Source organism: Cuculus canorus, chromosome 2, assembly GCF_017976375.1.
Source record: "Cuculus canorus isolate bCucCan1 chromosome 2, bCucCan1.pri, whole genome shotgun sequence".
Classification (NCBI taxonomy): Eukaryota; Metazoa; Chordata; class Aves; order Cuculiformes; family Cuculidae; genus Cuculus; species Cuculus canorus.
Window position 1 is genome coordinate 620415 of NC_071402.1, and position 13799 is coordinate 634213.

General features: G+C 58.5%; 1 protein-coding gene across 1 annotated transcript in view; it reads right to left on the reverse strand.

Annotated features, from left to right (window-relative positions):
* Nucleotides 1-1925: 1925 nt before the first annotated feature.
* Nucleotides 1926-13799, reverse strand: part of EPPK1 (epiplakin 1) — a 30310-nt gene continuing 18436 nt past the window's right edge. The window contains exons 4-5 of the mRNA XM_054060575.1: nucleotides 13639-13720; nucleotides 1926-9512 (exon numbers count right to left, since the gene is read on the reverse strand). Of these exons, the coding sequence (XP_053916550.1) occupies nucleotides 2104-9512; nucleotides 13639-13720 (7491 nt within the window). The 3' untranslated portion in view covers nucleotides 1926-2103. The remainder of the gene's footprint in view (nucleotides 9513-13638; nucleotides 13721-13799) is intronic.

Sequence of the window (13799 nt, forward strand, 5' to 3'; positions counted from 1 at the left end):
TGTCCTTCTCCATCCCCACCACCATCCACCCCAATCCAATGTGTCCTTCTCCATCCCCACCACCATCCACCCCCACCCCAATGTGTCCTTCTCCATCCCCACCACCATCCACCCCCATCCCAATGTGTCCTTCTCCATCCCCACCACCATCCACCCCCACCCCAATGTGTCCTTCTCCATCCCCACCACCATCCACCCCCACCCCAATGTGTCCTTCTCCATCCCCACCACCATCCACCGCCGTCCCAATGTGTCCTTCTCCATCCCCACCCCCATCCCCAATGTGTCCTTCTCCATCCCCACCACCATCCACCCCCATCCCAATGTGTCCTTCTCCATCCCCACCACCATCCACCCCCATCCCAATGTGTCCTTCTCCATCCCCACCACCATCCATCCCCATCCCAATGTGTCCTTCTCCATCCCCACCACCATCCACCGCTGTCCCCAATGTGTCCTTCTCCATCCCCACCACCATCCATCCCCATCCCAATGTGTCCTTCTCCATCCCCACCACCATCCACCCCCGTCCCAATGTGTCCTTCTCCATCCCCACCACCATCCACCCCCATCCCAATGTGTCCTCCTCCATCCCCACCACCATCCACCCCCAATGTGTCCTTCTCCATCCCCACCACCATCCACCCCCATCCCAATGTGTCCTTCTCCATCCCCACCACCATCCACCCCCATCCCAATGTGTCCTTCTCCATTCCCACCACCATCCACCCCCGTCCCAATGTGTCCTTCTCCATTCCCACCACCATCCACCCCCGTCCCAATGTGTCCTTCTCCATCCCCACCACCATCCACCCCCATCCCAATGTGTCCTTCTCCATCCCCACCACCATCCACCCCCATCCCAATGTGTCCTTCTCCATCCCCACCACCATCCACCCCCATCCCAATGTGTCCTTCTCCATTCCCACCACCATCCACCCCCGTCCCAATGTGTCCTTCTCCATCCCCACCACCATCCACCCCCATCCCAATGTGTCCTTCTCCATCCCCACCACCATCCACCCCCATCCCAATGTGTCCTTCTCCATCCCCACCACCATCCCCAATGTCTCCATCTCCATCCCCACCACCATCCACTGCCGTCCCCAATGTGTCCTTCTCCATCCCCACCACCATCCCAATGTGTCCTTCTCCATCCCCACCACCATCCACCCCCGTCCCCAATGTGTCCTTCTCCATCCCCACCACCATCCACCCCCGTCCCCAATGTGTCCTTCTCCATCCCCACCACCATCCACCCCCATCCCAATGTGTCCTTCTCCATCCCCACCACCATCCACCCCCATCCCAATGTGTCCTTCTCCATCCCCACCACCATCCACCCCCATCCCCAATGTGTCCTTCTCCATCCCCACCACCATCCACCCCATCCCAATGTGTCCTTCTCCATCCCCACCACCATCCACCCCCAATGTGTCCTTCTCCATCCCCACCACCATCCACCCCCGTCCCAATGTCTCCTTCTCCATCCCCACCACCATCCCCAATGTGTCCTTCTCCATCCCCACCACCATCCACCCCCATCCCAATGTGTCCTTCTCCATCCCCACCACCATCCACCGCCGTCCCAATGTGTCCTCCTCCATCCCCACCACCATCCACCCCCATCCCAATGTGTCCTTCTCCATCCCCACCACCATCCACCCCCATCCCAATGTGTCCTTCTCCATCCCCACCACCATCCACCCCCATCCCAATGTGTCCTTCTCCATCCCCACCACCATCCACCCCCATCCCAATGTGTCCTCCTCCATCCCCACCACCATCCCCAATGTGTCCTTCTCCATCCCCACCACCATCCACCCCAATGTGTCCTCCTCCATCCCCACCACCATCCACCCCAATGTGTCCTTCTCCATCCCCACCACCATCCACCCCAATGTCTCCTCCTCCATCCCCACCACCCCCAGGAGACCTCCGTTGGGTGAAAGAAACCTCAGCAAACCACGAGTTGAGTCAACAGAAGACCTTTAACCCAACGACCGCCCCTCTTCCACCCTTTGGATCTTCTCCGTTCCTTCCCTGCTCTGAACCGGAGAACGATGTCCCCGAGAGGCAGAGCTTCTCCATGGTGGGACATCGTTACTCCTCCCGGTGGTGCCTCTTCTTTCTCCTCGGCCTCGTGGTGACGGTGGTGGTGATGGTGATGGTGTTGACGGTCACCCTTCCGGCGCCGTACGAGTCGAGATGCGCCTCTCGTTTGTACTCCGAGACCTCTTTGGTGGACAGGAGGTCCCACACCGACACCTTCTGCTCTTGGAACTCACCCAAAGTGATGGAGGAGCCATCGAACCGCAGAAGATCCACCATCGTCTGAGGAAGGGTGGTGAGATGTCTTCCTTGGTTGGCTCTTGAGATGGTGCTGGTGGTGATCAGTTCCTCAACGGGGAGAGTCCCTGCGTGGTAGAGCTCCAGGAGCTCCTTCCTCTTCTCCTCAGGGATGGACTCGGAGAAGAGGAGGTCCCACACGGACTTCTGCCTCCCATGGACCTCATCCATTGCTGTCCCAACCCTGGTGGCCTTCAGGGTGTCCTCCCACCTCCTGTCCTCCTGCAGGTGGTTCTTCTCGGCTTCCGTTCCTCTCCTCTCCACTCGTGGACTCTTCGCCCTTCCCGGTTCTTCTGCCCTCGCCGCTTCCACCTCGGTGGCGATGGTGTTCACCTGCTCCAAAGTCAACTCTCCCACCTGGTGGAGCTCCAGCAGCTCCTTCCTCTTCTCCTTGGGGAGGTCCTTGGAGTGGAGGAGGTCCCACACCGAGACCTCGTGGCCCCAAAGCTCCCCAACCTCCACGTTGACCGCTGTGGCTTTCGAGGTGGTCTCCCAGGGTTCCTCTCCGTGGGAGTTGGTGTCTTCTCCTGCCACCGGCACCGTGTCCTTGTCGGAAGCTTTGACCGCGATGTGGAATCTCCTGCCCATGGCTTCTTTCTTCTTGACCAGAGCAGTGAGGACAACCATCAACCTCTCCAGGGGCAACGTCCCTGCGTGGTAGAGCTCCAGGAGCTCCTTCCTCTTCTCCTCAGGGATGGACTCGGAGAAGAGGAGGTCCCACACGGACTTCTGCCTCCCATGGACCTCATCCATTGCTGTCCCAACCATGGTGGCCTTCAGGGCGTCCTCCCACCTCCTGTCCTCCTGCAGGTGGTTCTTCTCAGCTTCCGTTCCTCTCCTCTCCACACGTGGACTCTTCGCCCTTCCCGGTTCTTCTGCCCTCGCCGCTTCCACCTCGGTGGCGATGGTGTTCACCTGCTCCAAAGTCAACTCTCCCGCCTGGTGGAGCTCCAGGAGCTCCTTCCTCTTCTCCTTGGGGAGGTCCTTGGAGTGGAGGAGGTCCCACACCGAGACCTCGTGGCCCCAAAGCTCCCCAACCTCCACGTTGACCGCTGTGGCTTTCGAGGTGGTCTCCCAGGGTTCCTCTCCGTGGCAGTTGGTGTCTTCTCCTGCCACCGGCACCGTGTCCTTGTCGGAAGCTTTGACCGTGATGAGGAATCTCCTGCCCGTGGCTTCTTTCTTCTTGACCAGAGCGGTGAGGACAACCATCAACCTCTCCAGGGGCAACGTCCCTGCGCGGTAGAGCTCCAGGAGCTCCTTCCTCTTCTCCTCAGGGATGGACTCGGAGAAGAGGAGGTCCCACACAGAGTTCTGCCTCCCATGGACCTCATCCATTGCTGTCCCAACCATGGTGGCCTTCAGGGTGTCCTCCCACCTCCTGTCCTCCTGCAGGTGGTTCTTCTCGGCTTCCGTTCCTCTCCTCTCCACACGTGGACTCTTCACCCTTCCCGGTTCTTCTGCCCTCGCCGCTTCCACCATGGTGGCGATGGTGTTCACCTGCTCCAAAGTCAACTCTCCCCCCTGGTGGAGCTCCAGCAGCTCCTTCCTCTTCTCCTTGGGGAGGTCCTTGGAGTGGAGGAGGTCCCACACTGAGACCTCGTGGCCCCGCAGCTCCCCAACCTCCACGTTGACCGCTGTGGCTTTCAAGGAGGTCTCCCAGGGTTCCTCTCCGTGGGAGTTGGTGTCTTCTCCTGCCACCGGCACCGTGTCCTTCTTCACTGCCATGAGGTATCTCCTGCCCATGGCTTCTTTCTTCTTGACCAGAGCGGTGAGGACAACCATCAACCTCTCCAGGGGCAACGTCCCTGCGCGGTAGAGCTCCAGGAGCTCCTTCCTCTTCTCCTCAGGGATGGACTCGGAGAAGAGGAGGTCCCACATGGACTTCTGCCTCCCATGGACCTCATCCATTGCTGTCCCAACCATGGTGGCCTTCAGGGCGTCCTCCCACCTCCTGTCCTCCTGCAGGTGGTTCTTCTCGGCTTCCGTTCCTCTCCTCTCCACACGTGGACTCTTCGCCCTTCCCGGTTCTTCTGCCCTCGCCGCTTCCACCATGGTGGCGATGGTGTTCACCTGCTCCAAAGTCAACTCTCCCACCTGGTGGAGCTCCAGCAGCTCCTTCCTCTTCTCCTTGGGGAGGTCCTTGGAGTGGAGGAGGTCCCACACCGAGACCTCGTGGCCCCAAAGCTCCCCAACCTCCACGTTGACCGCTGTGGCTTTCGAGGTGGTCTCCCAGGGTTCTTCTCCGTGGGAGTTGGTGTCTTCTCCTGCCACCGGCACCGTGTCCTTGTCGGAAGCTTTGACCGCGATGTGGAATCTCCTGCCCGTGGCTTCTTTCTTCTTGACCAGAGCGGTGAGGACAACCATCAACCTCTCCAGGGGCAACGTCCCTGTGTGGTAGAGCTCCAGGAGCTCCTTCCTCTTCTCCTCAGGGATGGACTCGGAGAAGAGGAGGTCCCACACAGAGTTCTGCCTCCCATGGACCTCATCCATTGCTGTCCCAACCATGGTGGCCTTCAGGGTGTCCTCCCACCTCCTGTCCTCCTGCAGGTGGTTCTTCTCGGCTTCCGTTCCTCTCCTCTCCACACGTGGACTCTTCGCCCTTCCCGGTTCTTCTGCCCTCGCCGCTTCCACCATGGTGGCGATGGTGTTCACCTGCTCCAAAGTCAACTCTCCCCCCTGGTGGAGCTCCAGGAGCTCCTTCCTCTTCTCCTCGGGGAGGTCCTTGGAGTGGAGGAGGTCCCACACCGAGACCTCGTGGCCCCAAAGCTCCCCAACCTCCACGTTGACCGCTGTGGCTTTCAAGGTGGTCTCCCAGGGTTCCTCTCCGTGGGAGTTGGTGTCTTCTCCTGCCACCGGCACCGTGTCCTTGTCGGAAGCTTTGACCGCGATGTGGAATCTCCTGCCCGTGGCTTCTTTCTTCTTGACCAGAGCGGTGAGGACAACCATCAACCTCTCCAGGGGCAACGTCCCTGCGCGGTAGAGCTCCAGGAGCTCCTTCCTCTTCTCCTCAGGGATGGACTCGGAGAAGAGGAGGTCCCACACGGACTTCTGCCTCCCATGGACCTCATCCATTGCTGTCCCAACCATGGTGGCCTTCAGGGTGTCCTCCCACCTCCTGTCCTCCTGCAGGTGGTTCTTCTCAGCTTCCGTTCCTCTCCTCTCCACACATGGACTCTTCACCCTTCCCGGTTCTTCTGCCCTCGCCGCTTCCACCATGGTGGCGATGGTGTTCACCTGCTCCAAAGTCAACTCTCCCCCCTGGTGGAGCTCCAGGAGCTCCTTCCTCTTCTCCTTGGGGAGGTCCTTGGAGTGGAGGAGGTCCCACACCGAGACCTCGTGGCCCCGCAGCTCCCCAACCTCCACGTTGACCGCTGTGGCTTTCGAGGTGGTCTCCCAGGGTTCCTCTCCGTGGCAGTTGGTGTCTTCTCCTGCCACCGGCACCGTGTCCTTCTTAGAAGCTTTGACCGCGATGTGGAATCTCCTGCCCATGGCTTCTTTCTTCTTGACCAGAGCGGTGAGGACAACCATCAACCTCTCCAGGGGCAACGTCCCTGCGTGGTAGAGCTCCAGGAGCTCCTTCCTCTTCTCCTCAGGGATGGACTCGGAGAAGAGGAGGTCCCACACGGACTTCTGCCTCCCATGGAACTCATCCATTGCTGTCCCAACCCTGGTGGCCTTCAGGGTGTCCTCCCACCTCCTGTCCTCCTGCAGGTGGTTCTTCTCGGCTTCCGTTCCTCTCCTCTCCACACGTGGACTCTTCGCCCTTCCCGGTTCTTCTGCCCTCGCCGCTTCCACCTCGGTGGCGATGGTGTTCACCTGCTCCAAAGTCAACTCTCCCACCTGGTGGAGCTCCAGCAGCTCCTTCCTCTTCTCCTTGGGGAGGTCCTTGGAGTGGAGGAGGTCCCACACCGAGACCTCGTGGCCCCAAAGCTCCCCAACCTCCACGTTGACCGCTGTGGCTTTCGAGGTGGTCTCCCAGGGTTCTTCTCCATGGCAGTTGGTGTCTTCTCCTGCCACCGGCACCGTGTCCTTGTCGGAAGCTTTGACCGCGATGTGGAATCTCCTGCCCATGGCTTCTTTCTTCTTGACCAGAGCGGTGAGGACAACCATCAACCTCTCCAGGGGCAACGTCCCTGCGTGGTAGAGCTCCAGGAGCTCCTTCCTCTTCTCCTCAGGGATGGACTCGGAGAAGAGGAGGTCCCACACAGAGTTCTGCCTCCCATGGACCTCATCCATTGCTGTCCCAACCATGGTGGCCTTCAGGGCGTCCTCCCACCTCCTGTCCTCCTGCAGGTGGTTCTTCTCGGCTTCCGTTCCTCTCCTCTCCACACGTGGACTCTTCGCCCTTCCCGGTTCTTCTGCCCTCGCCGCTTCCACCTCGGTGGCGATGGTGTTCACCTGCTCCAAAGTCAACTCTCCCCCCTGGTGGAGCTCCAGGAGCTCCTTCCTCTTCTCCTTGGGGAGGTCCTTGGAGTGGAGGAGGTCCCACACCGAGACCTCGTGGCCCCAAAGCTCCCCAACCTCCACGTTGACCGCTGTGGCTTTCGAGGTGGTCTCCCAGGGTTCCTCTCCGTGGGAGTTGGTGTCTTCTCCTTCCACCGGCACCGTGTCCTTCTTCGCTGCCATGAGGTATCTCCTGCCCATGGCTTCTTTCTTCTTGACAACGTTGGTGACCACAGTTGCCACCTGCTCTGCAGTCAACAACCTTTCATGGTAGAGCTCCAGGAGCTCCTGCCCTTTCTCCTCAGGGATGTACTCAGAGAAGAGGAGGTCCCACACGGAGATCTTCCTCCCATGGACCTCTCCGCCCGGCAAAGCGACGCTGGTGGACCTCAAGATGTCATCTGGATGTGCGTCTTGGGCTAAAAACTCCTCTCCCTTCTCCTCCGCTCTGTGTGGACTTCTGGCGTTGACACCTCCTCTTCTGTTTATGATGGTGGTGACCACGGTGGCCACCAGCGCTGTGGTCAGGATCCCTGCTCGGTACAGCTCCAGCAGCCCCTGGCGCTTCTCCGGAGGGACGTGGTTGGAGAAGAGCGCATCCAACAGCGGAATGGTTCGGCCCCGGAGTTCACCGGCAGCCACGCAGACGCTCGCGGACTTTAAGGACTTCTTCAACTGTTGCTCCTCGGAGTGCGTGTCCTGAGCCCCTTGTGATGTTTCCACCTCGTTCTTGGGTGTAACTGAGGCCGAGAGCTCCTGGGAGTCCATATCATGGAGTAGTTGTGATGTTTCCACCTCGTTGAGCTCCTGAGAGTCCATACCATGGAGTAGTTGTGATGGTTCCACCTCGTTGAGCTCCTGGGAGTCCATATCATGGAGTAGTTGTGATGTTTCCACCTCGTTCTTGGGTGTAACTGTGGCCGAGAGCTCCTGGGAGTCCATATCATGGAGTAGTTGTGATGTTTCCACCTCGTTGAGCTCCTGAGAGTCCATACCATGGAGTAGTTGTGATGGTTCCACCTCGTTGAGCTCCTGGGAGTCCATATCTTGAAGCGATTGTGATGTTCCCACCTCGTTGAGCTCCTGGGAGTCCCTATCATGGAGTAGTTGTGATGTTTCCACCTCGTTCTTGGGTGTAACTGTGGCCGAGAGCTCCTGGGAGTCCATATCATGGAGTAGTTGTGATGGTTCCACCTCGTTGAGCTCCTGGGAGTCCATATCATGGAGTAGTTGTGATGTTTCCACCTCGTTGAGCTCCTGGGAGTCCATATCTTGAAGCAGTTGTGATGTTTCCACCTCATTATTGGCTATAACTGTGGCCGAGAGCTCCTGGGAGTCCATATCATGGAGTAGTTGTGATGTTTCCACCTCGTTGAGCTCCTGGGAGTCCCTATCATGGAGTAGTTGTGATGTTTCCACCTCGTTGAGCTCCTGGGAGTCCATACCATGGAGTAGTTGTGATGTTTCCACCTCGTTGAGCTCCTGGGAGTCCATATCATGGAGTAGTTGTGATGTTTCCACCTCGTTGAGCTCCTGGGAGTCCATATCATGGAGTAGTTGTGATGTTTCCACCACGTTGAGCTCCTGGGAGTCCATACTATGGAGTAGTTGTGATGTTTCCACCTCGTTGAGCTCCTGGGAGTCCATACCTTGAAGCAGTTGTGATGTTTCCACCTCATTGATGGCTGCAACCGTGGCCGAGAGCTCCTGAGAGTCCACATCTTGAAGCGCTTGTGATGCCTCCACCTCCCCATGGGCTGTAGCTGTAGATGACCTCGGGCGCCCGTTTTCCACCTCAGCGCCGGTGATGACAGTGGTGAGGATGGTGATCATCTCCGGGATGGTGATGGTCCCCACCTTATACCTCCTCAGCAGTTCCTCTCTCTGGTGGTCGAGGACGTAGCGGGAGAAGAGGACCTCCCAGAGGGAGACGCTGTGTCCTTGGAAGACCCCAACGTCCCGGAGGGCTTTGCGGTCGCCCTTCTTCAACTGGAAGAGCTCTGAGCTCTTGTCCATCACGTGGAGCACCTTCAGCCCCGTCTCCGGGTCGAGGACGCAACGGCGCAGGAGCTCCACGTAGGTGACGTTCTCCTGGGTGTTGGGGTCAAAGCAACTTCGGGATCGGTTCTTGGGGTTCAAGAGAAACCGGGACATCTCCTCATCGAGGTAACCACGCTCCGAGGCCACCTCCACCGGGATACGGTGGTGGTGGACGGGGTCAATGATGCCACCGGTGGCCACCTGGGCCTCCAGGAGGCGGACGCCGTGGTCCTGGACGATGAGGTCCTTCTTCATGGCTTGGAAGAGGGAGATCTTCTCCCCCGTGGAGGGGTCGGAGTATCCCATCACCGCTCCTTCGGCCGACAACAGCTTCTCGTAAAACTCTCTGCCGATGAGACCTTCGCTCAACGCCTCCTTCACCGAGAGCCGTCGGTTCCTCACGGGGTCAACGAGGAACCCGGAAGCCGCTTGAGCTTCCAGGAGCACCAGCGCCGTGCCGGGGGTCAGGAGACCCTTCACCATGGCCTCGTAGATGCTCATCGTCTTCTTCGTGGCCCGGAGGAAGACGCCGGCTATGGAGTTACTCCCACCGCCGCCCATCGCTTGGTGTCCACCAGCGGTCGGGGTGGTTCGGGTGGCGTTTGGCTTCTCGGTCTGAGGGGTTCTACTCATCTTCTGCATCGGCTGTGAGGAACCCACCCGGGTGGCACCGCGATCGCCTGAGGAGAAGGAAAAGAGGCGGTGAGACGCAGGTTCTCGGGTGGGAGAAGCTCCCAAGATGATCCACTTTGACCCTCAACCCAAGAGCCGTGTTGGGATTCAGCTGCGGCCCTGAGAACCTCATCTGCATGGATGGGAACCTCTCCAGGGTTTGAACAGAGACCTCCAAGCCCACCCAGTTCCACCTCCTGCCATGGACAGGGACACCTCCCGCTGGATCAGGGGCTCCAAACTCCATCCAACCTCACCAGGAACCCCTCCAGGGATGGGATCTGGGGGTTCTGGGGGGCACCGAGTGGGAATCATGGAACCATGAGATGGTTTGGGTTGAGAGGGACCTCCAAGATGATCCAAATCCATGGACAGGGACACCTCCCATTGGATCAGGAGCTCCAAACTCCATCCAACCTGGCCTGGAACCCCTCCAGGGATGGGATCTGAGGGTTCTGGGGGACACCAAGTGAGAATCATGGAACCATGAGATGGTTTGGGTTGGAAGGGACCTCAAAGCCCACCCAGTTCCACCCCTCTGCCATGGACAGGGACACCTCCCGTTGGATGAGGGGCTCCAAACCCCATCCAACCTGGCCTTGAACCCCTCCAGGGATGGGATCTGGGGGTTCTGGGGGACACCAAGTGAGAATCATGGAACCATGAGATGGTTTGGGTTGAGAGGGACCTCAAAGATGATCCAAATCCATGGACAGGGACACCTCCCGCTGGATCAGGGGCTCCAAACCCCATCCAACGTGGCCTGGAACCCCTCCAGGGATGGGATCTGGGGGTTCTGGGGGGCACCAAGTGAGAATCATGGAACCATGAGATGGTTTGGGTTGGAAGGGACCTCAAAGATCATCCAAATCCATGAGCAGAGACATCTCCCACTGGATCAGAGGCTCCAAACCCCATCCAACGTGGCCTGGAACCCCTCCAGGGATGGAGCAGCCCCCCCAGCTCTGATCCAGAGCCCCTCCTCAGCTTTCCTGGAGCTCCTTTCCCTACTGGAAGCTGTTCTAAGGTCTCTCTGAAGCCTTCTCTTCTCCAGGATGGACAACCTCAAGGTCCTGTCCTCATCATATGAGCAGGAAGGGCACGGACAGCACAAGGGGGACAGTTTAGAGCTGGAAGAGGGGAGATTGAGATGAGATCTTAGGGAGAAATGTTCTCCTGGGAGGGTGGGGAGGACCTGGTTGTCCAAAAGCTGTGGCTGCTCCATCCCTGGAGAGGTTCAAGGCCGGGTTGGATGGAGCTTGGAGCCCCTGATGCAGCGGGAGGTGTTGGGGTGGATCTGGATGGGCTTTGTGGTCCCTTCCAACCCAAACCATCTCATGGTTCCATGATTCTCACTTGGTGTCCTCCAGAACCCCCAGATCCCATCCCTGGAGGGGTTCCAGGCCAGGTTGGATGGGGTTTGGAGCTCCTGATCCAGTGGGAGGTGTCCCTGTCCATGGATTTGGATGATCTTGGAGGTCCCTTCCCACCCAAACCATCTCATGGTTCCATGATTCTCACTTGGTGTCAATCAGAAACCCAAAATCCCATCCCTGGAGGGGTTCCATCCCAGGTTGGATGGGGTTTGGAGCTCCTGATCCAGCGGGAGGTGTCCCTGCCCATGGATTTGGATGATCTTTGAGGTCCCTTCCAACCCAAACCACCTCATGGTTCCATGATTCTCCCTCACCATCAACCAGAACCCCCAGATCCCATCCCTGGAGAGGTTCAAGGCCACGTTGGATGGATCTTGGAACCCCTGATCCAGTGGGAGGTGTTGGGGTGGAATTGGATGATCTTTGAGGTCCCTTCCAACCCAAACCATCTCATGGTTCCATGTTTCTACACATCTCGTGGTCACCCAGTGCTTCCAGAAGCCCCGTGACCTTTTAACACCTCCACCACCATCATGGGATCACCAGGTTGGAATGGATCCAGCGGATCATGGAGTCCACCCCATCATCACATGGAGGTGAGGACACTGCCGGGTGAGGAAGAGCAGAAGAACCACCCCAAAACCTTCCTGTGGGAACGCCCTTCTCCCCATAAAGCCGTGAGGGACCTTAATGAGGGGTTGAGGTCGTTATGAAGGTCACCTCTTGGTGCTCCACCTCTCCACCAAACCGGTCTACAAATCCCTGACTCATGGCTTTGGATCCATGGAAATATCGGATGGACGCTGGTGGAGATGGATCCCGGTTGGGAAGAGCTTCATCCCAGCGGCTGTAGACCATTCCCGGCCTCTTTGGAGACCCTCCTCATGGCTTTGGATCCATTCCAGTGTCGGATGGATGCTGGTGGAGATGGATCCCGGTTGGGAAGAGCTTCATCCCAGCGGCCGTAGACCATTCCCGGCCTCTTTGGAGACCCTCCTCATGGCTTTGGATCCATTCCAATGTCGGATGGATGCTGGTGGAGATGGATCCCGGTTGGGAAGAGCTTCATCCCAGCGGCTGTAGACCATTCTGTGCCTCTTTGGAGACCCTCCTCATGGCTTTGGATCCATTCCGATGTCGGATGGATGCTGGTGGAGATGGATCCCGGTGGGGAAGAGCTTCATCCCAGCGGCCGTAGACCATTCTGTGCCTCTTTGGAGACCCTCCTCATGGCTTTGGATCCATTCCAATGTCGGATGGATGCTGGTGGAGATGGATCCCGGTGGGGAAGAGCTTCATCCCAGCGGCCGTAGACCATTCTGTGCCTCTTTGGAGACCCTCCTCATGGCTTTGGATCCATTCCAATGTCGGATGGATGCTGGTGGAGATGGATCCTGGTGGGGAAGAGCTTCATCCCAGCGGCCGTAGACCATTCCCGGCCTCTTTGGAGACCCTCCTCATGGCTTTGGATCCATTCCAATGTCGGATGGATGCAGTGGAGATGGATCCCGGTGGGGAAGAGCTTCATCCCAGCGGCCGTAGACCATTCTGTGCCCCTTTGGAGACCCTCCTCATGGCTTTGGATCCATTCCAATGTCGGATGGATGCTGGTGGAGATGGATCCCGGTGGGGAAGAGCTTCATCCCAGCGGCCGTAGACCATTCTGTGCCTCTTTGGAGACCCTCCTCATGGCTTTGGATCCATTCCAATGTCGGATGGATGCTGGTGGAGATGGATCCCGGTGGGGAAGAGCTTCATCCCAGCGGCCGTAGACCATTCCGTGCCTCTTTGGAGACCCTCCTCATGGCTTTGGATCCATTCCAATGCCGGATGGATGCTGGTGGAGATGGATCCCGGTGGGGAAGAGCTTCATCCCAGCGGCCGTAGACCATTCCCGGCCTCTTTGAAGACCCTCCTCATGGCTTTGAGCTCTTGGTAGATGTTGACTTGGTTCCACCAACCCTAAGGAGAAGCTCTTCTGCCCTCTCCTCACCCGGTGGAACCGAACCACGCCGGGAGGAGGAGCCGGGATGGTTGCGTTGCTCGGTTGCCACCGGAATCGGGACAATGCGGAGCGCTGGGTCCCACCCTGGAGAAGTCAACACCTCAGTAGGACACGGATGTCGCGTCAACAACCTGTCCTGGAAAGACAAGGTGTCATTATCCGGTCTCTAATCAACCCTCGTGATGCCACCACGGTGCTGCACCCACAGCTCCCGGCGTAGGACCTCGTTGTCCTGGAAGCCGTGGTAGAAACCAAGCCCTGGAGGTCTTTATGGAAGGGGTTTTCCAGGTGGAGAAAGGAGGGGTGGGAAGGAAGTGCCGTGGTCTTGAGGCTCGGGGAGGTCCCTCAGCTCCCGGTTCCTCCCCGTGTCTCCATCTGCTCAGCTGAAGCCTTGAGGACACGAAGCTCATGGAGTGGAGGAGCTCCATCCAAGCCTGGTGCCGCTCGGTGGCTTCGAACCTTCATGGATAGGATTGAGGGTCCACCTGGAGACCTTCTTGATGGAATCACCGCCAGGTTGGAAAGGACCCACTGGATCATCCGAGTCCAACCGTTCCTCACACTCCCTAAACTGTGTCCCTCACGGAGTCACCACCAGGTTGGAAAGGAACGTCTCATCGGTCCTACCAGGAGATGTCCTCCCAACACCACCTTCTGGGGTGGAACCAAGGTCCCCACGTCCTTGCAGACCCCCTGGGACCACCCCATGCCCAGGTGGGACCTCAGTGTCCTTCCAGATGGGTTCTGTCCTACCTGCTGGCCACGTCTCCAGGATGGCTGGATCTTCTGCAGGCTCTGGTCTTCTCCTCCTCCTCCTTCTTCTCCTCCTTCTCCTCTCAACCAGGATGAGCAACCAAGGCAAGCGTCCCATTTAAATCCATCCCTTCCCCGCCCCTGGAGATGACACGGTGGCC